The 12,725-nt window shown below is 45.0% G+C and overlaps 1 protein-coding gene across 22 annotated transcripts in view; it reads left to right on the forward strand.

Annotated features, from left to right (window-relative positions):
• Positions 1 to 12,725, forward strand: part of RARB (retinoic acid receptor beta) — a 787,370-nt gene that overhangs the window by 689,878 nt on the left and 84,767 nt on the right. For 19 of the 22 annotated variants that reach the window (XM_084987265.1, XM_084987271.1, XM_084987264.1 and 16 more), the window contains one exon: positions 4,053 to 4,194. The exons of the other annotated variants lie outside the window; for them this stretch is intronic. In XM_084987265.1, coding sequence (XP_084843391.1) covers positions 4,053 to 4,194 — 142 coding nt within the window. The remainder of the gene's footprint in view (positions 1 to 4,052; positions 4,195 to 12,725) is intronic. 22 annotated transcript variants of the gene reach the window in all.

The following is a 12,725-nucleotide window of genomic DNA, read 5'->3' on the forward strand; positions in this document are numbered from 1 at the left end:
CAAATCTCCAACTCCTACTCCCGTCCACCTCCCCCTTGGCACCCATACATCTGTTCTTTGTGTCTCTGAGTCTGGAGAAATTGCAGCTGTTACCCATACAGGTGGAGGAGCCCTCGATCCTTTGTCTTCAAACACCGCCTCCTCCGTGGTGATTTTCTTTGCCTACAGAGGCCCCTCCTCCTCACTCGAGACATTCCAACTTGTCCCTTCCTGGTGCAGTGACACACTTGGAACCCGAGCAATGTATATAGCTGGAAAGGGTCTTGGAAATGAGCCACCCAGACCTTCACTTAGGAGGTGAGTGCCTGACCCCAAGGCTGTGACTCCCCAGCCCCCCAGCTTCCTCTCCAGGGCTTTTCCTCTGCACCCCCTGTTACCTCTCTGCCCTGAAGCTGCTCCAAATAGGACCAAATCCTTCATCGGTACAAGCTCAGCTTTCCTGTCTTTCCTCCTCCAGATGTGTCTCTACCCATCAACCAGCCTTAAGAACTCAGTTTTGGAGTCCCCGTTGTGGCTCAGTGGTTAACAAATCTGACTAGGAACCATGAGGTTGCTGGTTTGATCCCTGGCCTTGCTCAGTGGGTTGACAATCCGGCGTTGCCATGAGCTGTGGTGTAGGTCACAGATGAGGCTTGGATCCCGTGTTGCTGTGGCTCTGGCATAGGCTGGTGTCTACAGCTCCGATTCGACCCCTAGCCTGGGAACCTCCATATGTCATGGGAGCAGCCCTAGAAAAGGCAAAAAGGCAAAAAAAAAAACTCAGTTTTACTATGACAGATTTGTTTCCCAAACTATGAGGCTCCCAGTTTTAGGTGGGGTGAATTCACAGCTTTAAACCTCCTTGAATCACGTAGTGAGAAACATGTTTCTCTTCTCTGAAATCCCCAATAAGAAGTCTCAGGGCAGTGCCAATCTATTCCTAAGGCTTGCTTCACTCCTTATCAGCCAGGGTTCCCAGCCTTTACCAGATTTGGGATCCCGCAAGAATGAAAAAGCATCTGATTATTGTTTTGTTCAACTTCATTTTATTCATTGTATGAGGGCCTTTTAATATTGACAGACAGTGCTGGCTTGCAAATTGAGCCAGAGGTTAAAAGTTTCTATTTTAAATAATGTTAAAAATAAAAGAGAGTTCCCTAGTGGCTCAGTGGGTTAAGGAGCAGTTAGCACTGCTGTGGTACAGGTTTGATCCCTGGCCTGGGAACTTCCACATGCTGTGGGCCTGGCCAAAAAAATAAATAAGTAAATGAAGAATCACCCCCCCCAAAAAAAAAAAATTAAGTAGATGAAGTTTTGGTAGTGTGGGGCTATGGTGCCACATGGATGCCTGAGGCCCCCACAGTGGTGGAGCCCAAGGAAACATGATTTACAGGAGTATCCACTGCAGAGGAGGAGGGTTTAGACAATTCAGGCCTCTCTTGGGCCTCAGAGGGCATTTCTGTTTACCCAGTTCATGTATAAGAATACCTCACAGCATACGTTATAGTCAGCAAGTATTCGACCTTGCTGGGGATGATTTGCTGAAACTTAGACCTTCTCCTGAAATCCAGCCAAAACTCTGATTTGGAAAACCAAGAAGTCCTATTCAGTTACTGCCGTGGTTGTTACTGAGTTACCCGGACTGGGTAATTTGTGACAGATGAAGTTCTTAATTCTCTCTTCTTCTTTCATCCGGAGGTCAAGAGGTTGGTGTCCTCTCCTCCGTGCTCACTCCCTACGAGTCTGCTGAACTGAATATTCAGTTTTAAATAAATGGAGGAGGTCACTTTGTCCACACCTCTCTTGCTTCCCACTTGCAGAGAGACCAGATCGTCCACGTGTCCGTGTTTCTTGGCAGGAGAGCCATGAAGTTTCTGTAAATTGAGCTTGTACATCTGGCAGCCAAAAGTGTCCTGTAGGTATTTTTTTGCAGGAAAGGATATGTTTGAGGGAACCACTGTGCACAGATTCTCTAAGAGGTTCGGGGTATTTATAACCTGGTATTTTAGATGCTGAGCATATTTGTAGCTCCAGAGGTATAAAAATAAACCGTGTTTTCTTGGAAAATGTGTGTCTGGGATGTGACAGGAGTTGCAACCTTAAACAAGATTTCCAGGCATTTCCAGTTGAACCATGCCAGCAAAAATATGTTTATTTAGACGTGAAAATCCTGGGGTGCCCACGTAAATATCCTAAACAAAGTGTGTTACACGAGTTTTCTTGGCTAATGTGCTTTAGCTATGAGGGCTTTTAGTTCTGGCTCCCGGAGTGTTAATGTACTTCAGAGAAAGTTGAACTCAGGTGGCGAGTCTTATTTGCTATTCAACACATTTGGTGGTGTGTTTCTTACACTGAAGAGAATTGTTTCTAACAGAGGTAAAAGTCACATCACAATTGACAAGGTAAAACTCCTTGCTTTTATTTTATTTTTTTGGCCCCAGCTGCAGAAATGGAAATTCCTGAGCGTGAGATTGAACCCACGTCACAGCAGTGACAATGCAAGGTCCTTAACCCACTAGGCCACCAGGGAACTCCAAAACTCCTTGCTTTGAATACTCATAGCAGCATAGAGGTTTTGTTGGATGATTAGAAGAGAGAAAAGACAGCAAGTTTACCCAGCACTCATCTGTGTATTAACTCTTCATTCGTCTGTGTATTAAGCAGCACCCCTCAGTTATCCATCTTTGTAAAGCTGTGTGGAGAGATGGGGAGCCAGAGAAGAAGGTGGGGTCCCTGTGCTTGTGGAGCCTAAAGTCAGCTTTATTTCATCCGTGTTTTGCAAATATCAGGATAAATTGCTTCCTTGGTCAAAATATAATTTTCAAAAAGTTAAAAAACAGTAACTTATTCAAATAGGCAGTAAGCCCAGATTGAAGATTGATTTAACGCATTCATGAGGGAAACGGTAGGATGACAAAGCCGGTTCAAAGAAGGATATGAGAAAAAAAATACCCAAATAGATAGGTAGGTAGGTAGACAGTCAGACAGACAGATAGATAGGGTGATAGGAAAAAAGAATGTTGAATATGATTGCAAAGTGACTCACAACTGCCTAATGTCCTACAAGACAATAAAACAAGAATCCCTGGTTACATTTCAACCAGGCAGCAATCTGTACTCATCTTTGCACCTGTACTAGACAAGTATGATTTGTAATTTACAAGTTTCTACCATCTTTACAGAGTCAGGGTCCAATCGATAACAAATAGTAAGTCAAAAAGGGAGTTACATTTCCCGAGACTGTTAGATGACTCAGGTAAGCGTGTCAGCCAGTGCTGTGAATACACTGCCCACGGGAACTTCTGCGATGATGAAGATATTCTGCACGTGTGTGGTCCAGTGTGGTGGCCACTGAACCCTTATGGCTATTGAGCATTTGAAGTGTGGCCAGTCCAAGCGAGGAAGTGAATTTTTAATTTTATTTAATTTTCATTAATTTTGACTTACATAGCCACATGTGATTAGTAGCCACATATTGGCCAGCCCAGCTCTGATATGCCATTAAGTGAGCAGACGGTCGAGTTTCTGCCTTATTTCCAATCTTGGATAATATTTTTCTGAACACTTTGTAAATGAAATTGTGTTTTAAATAGGATTACAAGAGTTCAATGTGTAAAAGAATTTGGAGACAACTCCTTTGAAAAGACCTATTTCTTGCATGAAGCGTATAATTTCTTCTGCAAATATAATGCTTCACCTATTGGGTTTCTTGATAGTGGACCCCTCTGAAATAATTCTGGCCAGCAAGGGAGCCACTGAGGAAGTTAAGCCTATTTGGAGGGACCCAACTCTGCATTACGTTTTCCAAGTGGATCTGCTGGGTATTAATTTTCTTTTAGAAAGATGATAACAGTCAGGTCCGGTTTTGATTAAAAGAGCTTTCTGGTTTGCAGCAAAGGGAGAACCGACTATTAATATTTCTCAAGGATTTTCAGGCTTAACTTAGTGAACGTTTTTGCTGCCATCACTTCATTACTCTGATCGAGCAGTCAACGCATTGATAAGGTTGGCTTTGATTTCTCATGAAGCTCAGTAGTTTTGCTCAGTTTTTTCATCTCCTTGCTTGCTTGCAGGGGTTTTTCCGCAGAAGTATTCAGAAGAACATGATTTACACTTGTCACCGAGATAAGAACTGTGTTATTAATAAAGTCACCAGGAATCGATGCCAGTACTGTCGACTCCAGAAGTGCTTTGAAGTGGGAATGTCCAAAGAATGTAAGTGGAGTCTCAAAAAAAAATTTTTTTTCTCTTTGCCTTATCTATAAATATGATTGCTCAGCGTCTAAAATCAAGTCGTGAAGGACCTCAGCGCGTGGAATTCAGACATGACACTGATGATATATTGCCAAGGGTAGGGGTAAACAGAGGAGACATGAAAATAGAATAACTGTGGGGAATTTCAGATAAAACTTGAGTGACAGTTGGTGAAAAGACAGGAGCTGGGTGTTAAGGACAGTGGGCTTCTATCCCTGAGCAGCTGCAGGCCACCTCTGTGTCTCCACATCACCACAACACAAGCGTGTCCCATAGCCACTTGGAGACAATGTTTCCCCATCTTGACAGTAGAAATAAAGGGCTTTGCTGGAGTTGATGAGAATAAAATGAGACGAGAGGCATGAATATTAACGGTAGTAGTAACGTGCCCTTTTTCAGAGGGGAGGGAGCATAAAACTTTTGTTGTCAAAGAAACATTTAGACACTTGGCATGTTGGAATTTTTCCAAACTTGATTCATCTTTTCTCCTCCCCACCATCCTCTTCTCCAAACAACTGTACCCTTTATTCATTCGGAAGAGAACATCTGAATAGATTAAAGATGAGTGGGGAGTTCCCTGGTGGCACAGCAGTTTAAGGATCTGGTGTTGTCACTGCTGCGGTGTGGCTTCAGTCTTTGGCCAGGAAACTTCTGCATGCCATGGGCGCAGCCAAAAAAAAAGACTGGTCCATCATCATCTGATTGTAGGGGTTTGGTCATATGTGTTTTAAATAGAGGCAGAGCGTGTATAGCACCCAAAAATCATTAGTTATATTCTCTGCTTGATGCCTTCAAACGAAGGGAACAAGAAAGTACCTGCAAATGGCCCGGCTGGGGCAGGTCTGAAGAGGGTGCAAGGATGTGTGCCAGGTGGGGTGCTCAGTGGAACTGCTGCTTGCCATGCAATCCTTTGCTTGGGGATCTGAGTGAGGCACTGGCCTAGGTGCTCTGAGGGGCTCTGAGATGCTGAGCCCTGCTCACTGTCTTCTGCCACTGCAGGATGAAAAGCACTGTCCAGCAGTAGGATTTGAAGACTTGTGTTGGTCAGAGGCTCTTGGATTTTGGAACTGGGACCTGTGTCCATGGTGGCGAAGGCCTGAGGGTGCATGACTGGCTGACTGGTGCTCTCCTGGGAGCTGCAACTAGGGGGTGTTTCTTGGTGGCCTCCATCCTGTCCCTCCCCTTTCCCGTTGATACCCAGGGTCGAAATAGGCTTTTCCACCTCTTGGGTTTGTGGCACTTCAGGGAAGGAATCGAAGTTGGATCATTTCATTTGAAGCAAGCCAATCAGTATGTTCTGTCCCAGCCACAGTCACCAGTTCATGATGAATGTGTAACCTGGGCTGGTCCCCTGAGGCTGAGTGCAAGACTCATGCTCATGAGCCATAAAGGAAAAAATGGTCAACTAGACTTCATCAAAATTAGAAATGCCTGCCATTCAAAAGACACTGTAAAATCGATGAAAAGACAAGCCACAGGTGAGGAGAAAATAAGGACTAATATCTAGAATATGGAAAAGCTCGGAAATCTTGATGATAAAAAAGCAAATAACGCAATTAAAAACAAAACAAAATGAACTAGTACTCTTCAAAAATGCCAAAACTATGAAAGACAGACAGAGGTGTGGCGGCTCAGTACACAGCACCCTCCCAGTGACCCTGGAGCTGAGGGAATTATGGGAACAGTTATTGAAATTTGAACATAGATTGTGGATTAGAATAACCCATTGAATCAACTTTAAATTTCCTGACTTGTACCATCGTGGTATTTTTATGCAAGAGAATGTTCTTATTCTTGAGATCTACAACTAATTTCATTGGTCACAAGGTGTGTGTGTGTGTGAGAGAGAGAGAGAAAGAGAAAAAAAAATGTGGCAAGATATTAAGAACTGTGAATCTGATGAAAGGATACACAGTGAAAGAGTTCCTTGTACTATTCTTGCAACGTTTCAGCCAATTTCAAATTTTAGCAAAGGAAAATTACTAAAAAGAAAGACTTAATGATTAGAATATTGGGGCAGAAGTGTCCCGACTTCTGATGCATGTGGACAAGGAAGCTAGAGCCACAAGGCCCTGGTTGCTCTCATCCATCCCCAAGGGAATTCAGCTCTAAGACGGAGCAGGCCTGTAGGTGTGGATGGACAGAACTCAGGCCCTGACTGGCACCCCTAAATTGCTGAACCAACCGACCCTGGAACTGCTGCTTCCAGATCATTTTTTTTTATATTTGCCAGGAAATTCTCATTAAGGCCATTGGGGCCAGAGTCTTATTCATAATTAAGATCTTGATGAACCAGCATGGCCTGGACCACCAGACAGGGAAGCATCCTGAGTGTCCCAGCCCTTCTGGGAGGGTCCCATCCTCTGGGGGGTTCTCTCTGCAGATGATGAACCAGGTGACCACATTTCAGTCTATTTCCATTGGTCCCCTCCACACTTGAGAGCTGTTGAATTACTTAAAAATCAGTGAATGTGAAGACACAAAGCTAATCTTTCCTTAGCTCAGGCCCTGAACCCTGCCATTAAAGAGAAAAGCATGACGCTGACCTGAAACAAATTATTTATATGTGTAAGCGAGACTCACAGGAGGATCCCCCAGCCACCCACAACTCCCCATTTTTGGTGGGACATTCTATAGATATGAATATTACTGTGGTTCTGTGGGAGAATTTCAGTTCAGGCTAAAATTATAAATGAGTAAGCCAGATGTGGACTCAGGGTAAATCAGTACTTTTGCATTTATTTTGTGTGGGCTGGAGACCCATTTCCTGCTTACATTACTTAAAACCCATATCCTGCTGCTCTGTAAAAACTGGCAGCTTGGTTGCCAATTTAAAAAAATAGTGTTTACACCCACAGGAAAACTAGTTTCAACCCTCAAGGAACTTATCACCTTAATTAGATTTAAAAATATAGAAATGGGAAGAAAATGGGATCATTATGCCCAAATATACAAAAATAAATTATTTTCTTCAGTAGGAAATTGAAGGGGAAGAAAGAAACACTTGGAGTATAGCGACTGAGAGTCTAATAGAAAATTTTAGAAGTTGAAACAGAAGGAAGCAGGAAAATATGAGAATCGGTAACCAATTATACCACAGCATACACAACTGAAATGAACCCAGGAATAGTAGAGCCTCATAGGATGTTAGAGGTGAAAACGGATCTTAGAGATTGATTTTCACTCACCTCTCTCATTTGACACACAAGTACACCAGGGCCCAGAAAGATGACACGGTTTTCCTAGCAGTCCCCAACTGGCTGAGGACAGAGCCAGGATTACAGTTCAAGTCTGCCACCATCCTTGCCCTGCTTTCTCTGTGGTGCCAAGGTTAGTGAGGTTTGCCTTTAGTTCTGGCCATAGGTCATGTCAGTTCATTAGTATATATCAGAGGTCTTTGGATGCAAGTGACAGAAAGCCCAGCTCAAACTTGGCAGCAGCTGAAAAGTCAGTGCATGTGATAGACAGTCCGGATCACAGAGCTGGAGCCAGAGGCTCACATTTGCTCTTGGGGGGGCAGGGTATTCTTATTGTTTCCCTTCATCTGTCATGGCTCTCTCGCTCTCTCTCTCTTTTTTTTTTTTTAATGGCCGCACGTGGGGAATGTGGAAATTCATGGGCCAGTGGTCCATTCGGAGCTACAGCTGCTGGTCTAGACCACATTCACAGCACCACTGGATCTGAGCCACATCTGTGACCTACACCACAGCTCATGGCAACACTGGATCCTTAACCCACTGAGCGAGGCCAGTGATCGAACCCTCGTCCTCACAGACATTATGTCAGGTTCTTAATCCACTGAGCCACAATGGGAACTCCTCATGGCTGACTTTTGCCACGTTGGTTTTGTTCCTGGGAAGATGTTTTAAGTGGCAAATAAAGGGAGTTCCTGTCATGGGTCAGCAAGTTAAGAACCCAACTAGTATCCATGAGGATGCAGGTTCGATACATGGCCTCATTCAGTGGGTTAAGGATCCGGCTTTGCTGTGAGCTGTAGTGAAGGTCACAGATGCAGCTCAGATCCATGTTGTGGCTGTGGTGTAGGCTGGGCAGCTACAGCTCCAATTTGACTCCTAGCCTGGGAACTTCCATGTGCCGTGGGTGTGGCCCTCAAAAGGCCAAAAAAAAAAAAAAAAAAAAAAAAAATTGATGGATAAAGATGGCCACCAACAATTCCAGCCAATGGTCTACCCAGATCCCGAACCTCCTGTCCATGCCAAGGAACTGATTCTCATTGCCTGATCGGGGTCATGTGCCCCTCTGTGCATACAAGACCTTGGGGACCACGGGGGTAGAATACTGTGTGTGACTGGGTCGTACTGGGTGGTGTGCCTGGAGCCCAGGACTGAGGTTGACGCCACCCAGACCGCATGAGCTGAGAGTGTACAAGGAAGTGTTTCTCAGTGAAGAACCAGACAGACAGGACTCATGGTCACTGTGAAATAGCCAGTCCTCCAGCACTGTTCCTACTACGTTCTTATTCTTTATGCTGGGGAAGTAAAAGAAGGAAAGCGACCTCAGAATTACACTGTAGTAGCAGCTAACATACACGAGGTGTTTTCTATGTACCAGGCACTGCATTAACCACTTTTAATACTTAACACCGCTTGATTCTCATGACAACTCTTTCGGGCAGGATACTTTTAATTCCTCTATCCCCCTTTTTTGGGAAGATGTAGAAGCTGAGGCCCAGCAAGGTTAACTTTCTCGAGGTGACACACTTGGTTGGGGCAGTGCTGGGGTTTGGACGTGGGTAGTAGTATATACTGCATGCCATAAAAAGCAGCTTTGAAAACTCAGTGTTCCCACAGACTCACTGTATGCCTGTGGTTAATGAGACAATAATCACACTCCTTGATGTCTATGAGAGATGGACACCCTAGAAAATCATGTGCGGATTTCATTTTTATAGATCAAAGTTGGTTGTGAGTGTATAAGGGGATGCACTAGTAAAGGAAAGCCTTTGGTGTGGCCCATCAGAACAGGACAATTATGTCTTCATTTTTCTGTTCTATAAATGCTGGTGGGTATGCCTTCTATTTTCCAAGGGCTTTGTACAAGAGGGGAACTTTTTTTCTCAGAGGAGTCGCTATTTGTCAGAGCACGGGGTTTGAAATCAATAACAGCAAGGGGAAAAAATCGATTTTCAGCTGCATTCTAAAAGCGGTACCAAAATTTTGGAAGAACCTGGGGAGGAGGCAAAGGAAGTAACATGACTTCAAGTTGAGTGATGAACTCCTGCTGTTGGGCAGGAAGCCTGGAACGATGTCAGCAGAGGAAAGTGTGCAGCAACGCCTGAAAGTAAAAACAAGAAGAAGAAGAAAAAAATATATGTATGTCAACAGTCAATGAACATGACGACACACAATTTGGGGCTGAGAACAAGAGGTGTAGAAGAGCTTCTGAGCCAGAGAACCAGCTCATTGTGTGCGGTGGGGAAGTGGGTTGAGACCATGGGAGGGAAAACCAACCCTCTGCCTTCGAGTCACTTACAGAAAATCCCAGCGATGGTTCAGAACTCTTAACCAGAGAGCAGCAAACATTTTAAAAAGGGTCAGATGGAAAATGTGTTAGCTTTGTGGGTCTTATCTTAATTCCTTAGCTCTGCCCTTGGAGCACAAAGCAGCTACAGAAAATATGTAAGCCAAGAGGTGTGGTTGTGTTCCAATACAACTTTTTTTTTTCCATTCTTTAAAGTTTTATTGAAGTATAGTTGATTTACAATGTTGTGATAATTTCTGCCGTATAGCAAAGTGACTCAGGAGTTCCTGTCATGGCGCAGAGGTTAACAAATCCAACTAGGAACCACGAGGTTGTGGGTTCGATCCCTGGCCTTGCTCAGTGGGTTAAGGATCTGGCGTTGCCGTGAGCTGTGATGTAGGTTGCAGATTCGGCTCGGATCCTGCATTGCTGTGGCTATGTAGTAGGCTGGCGGCTATGGCTCTGATTAGATCCCTAGCCTTGGAACCTCCATATGCCACAAGAAGTGGCCCTAGAAAAGGCAAAAGGCAAAAGGCAAAAAAAAAAAAAAAAGTGACTCAGTTATACATAGACACACATCCATTCTCTTTCAGATTCTTTCCCCACATAGATGATCACAGAATACCGGGTAGAGTTCTCTGTGCAATACAGCAGGGCCCCACTGGCCAGCCATTCCACATACCTCAGTGTGCACACGACAATCCTAACTCCCAGTCCATCCCTCCCTCCCCACTTCCCCACCATCCCCTTTGGTAACCGTAAGTTTTCCAAGTCTGTGAATCTGTTTCTGTTCTGCAAATAAGTTCAAAGGAACTTATTTCCAATACCACAATACAGCGTTATTTATGAAAGTGGGTGTAGGGCTGGATTTGGCCCAGAGGCTGGAGTTTTGGACCTCTACTTGAAGCAGCTTCCCCAGAGGTGGTCAGCTGTGCCTTCCGGCTGCTTTGTGACTTTCCCCCCAGATCCCCCACCCCGACCCCACCCTCATCTGTTCTCCTACTGACACTCCCGCTTCCAGCTGCTCTGGATACTGCTGACGGCGAGCCTCATACCTCCACACTCTGGCAGGCTCTGTCCTGGGGGTGGATTTCCATCTCCTTCCCCTTCAGATGTCCCTTCCTCTTTGAAGCCTTGCCTAAAGCCCACCCTGCCCTCAGGCACAGTTATCCACTCTTCCCCCGCTGCTTCCAAGGGGGCTCTGAACCTCAGACTTCTCGTATTCTACTGTGAGGCTTCATACACCAGTGAGGGATGCTTCCTGATTTGCTTAGACACTCCTAAAAGGCAAGCATCTGGTCTTGCTCACCTTGTAGCCCCAGAAGCTAGCATGATGCTCAGCAAAGTGAGATGGGTCAGGTGGTTTAAACGTGGCTATATTAAGAGCATCTCCATGGCTCTACCTCTTGAGAAGCTGTCTGGCACAGGACTGTTCTGGGCATATCTATTGCCCCATTGGTCACCCACTGCAGCGCTCAGGCCCAGAACAAGTTATGCAACCTCCCTGGGGTTGTGTTTTCTACCTGGACGAGAGGAGCATTACCATTGACCAACAGCCCAGGTGGGGTGTGAGAATGGATACTTTCCATCCTGTTTAGACAACTGTGTTTCCACAGCTGACTTCCTCTTGCCAGGTCCCTCTCCTGGAAAACATCAAATCTTCTAGTGTGTCGTCTGGGGAAGAGCCTTGGAGCTAAGCAGGCATCATGCATGACTGTGCAGAAGAGCCTGGTGAAGTTCTTCTTGTGGCTTAGTGGGTTAAGAACCCAACTAGTGTCTATGAGGATACATGTTCGATCCCTGGCCTCGCTCAGTGGGTTAAGGATCCAGCATTGCCATGAGCTGTGGTGTAGATCACAGATGTGGCTTAGATCCTGCATTGCTGTGGCCGTGGTGTAGGCTAGCAGCTGTAGCTCTGATTTGACTCCTAGGCTGGGAACCTCCATAAGCTGCAGGTGCGGCAGGAAGGAAGGAAGGAGGGAAGGAGGGAAGGAAGGAGGAAGGAAGGAAGGAAGGAAGGAAGGAAGGAAGGAAGAAAGGAAGAAAGAAAAGGAAATAGACAAAGGAGGCTCACTTTTGTCAAACCTTGGCCATGGAGTCACTCGCCAGCAAAGGGCAGGAGTCTGGGATCAGGCTGGGCATGGGAGTCGGAGCTAAAAGGAAAGTAGAAGATGAGAATTAGCCTGAACCGAGACTTGTGAGCTGTGATGAGGGGAGAGTGGGGGTCCGCCCCTGGTGCCTTTAATGCCTGCCCAGGTGCCCCTGCGCCTCTGGCTTTCAGGTCGGGTGCCCTCCACCCCGTAACAAAGACGTCAGGGAGGTGTCGAGGCGGCCAGCTCCTTGTTTCTCCTTTCCTTCCTGAAAACCACTGGCCTTCCAGTTACAACGGAACCTCTTTGCATTGCTCTTTGAGCTTATATTTATGTCATCCATACCTTTGAGGGGTAGGTAAGGCATGTCTTTGATTTTGTCTGAGAATGCGTGTTTATTTCACAGCATTTTTTTTCTATGACAGTTTCATAAGTGTTTTCGTAGAATCGAGCAATTGAATAATCTCTGAATTTAAGAGTCCCTAAGCCCTCATTGACAACTTCTCATTTGGGGCACATTGAGCTTAAAAACAGCTTTTTATAAAGTCTCTAAATTCCAATTTATACCTTAGACGAGAATGTCCCCATGGGTGGATTGGAGGCAATGAATGTGCTTTGTACAGACACTTCAGTACTTCCACGCGAGGCTTTTGTTGTTCTTGGTTTCTCTCATTTCCCCTTTAATGTTAAACTTACATTAAAACAAACCTTTTGGATTAAAGGCACTTAACCTCAGTTAAAATCACTTTGCTTCATGCACAAATTATATCGATGTGCTCATTGGTTCTATGGCTGGATTTTACTGGCTTAATAACAAGGAAATTCATATTGTAGGTTGCCCTGCGCACTTGGAAAATTACATAAAAATCATCATCAGGGCACTTAATGTCTTTCTAATTTCAGTTTATTTCTTCATTTGTT

The sequence above is a fragment of the Sus scrofa genome, chromosome 13 (genome assembly GCF_054392235.1).
Source record: "Sus scrofa isolate SSC_HxYL_T2T_F1_AM1 chromosome 13, Sscrofa_HxYL_maternal_Yorkshire_Landrace_v2.0, whole genome shotgun sequence".
Taxonomy (NCBI): domain Eukaryota; kingdom Metazoa; phylum Chordata; class Mammalia; order Artiodactyla; family Suidae; genus Sus; species Sus scrofa.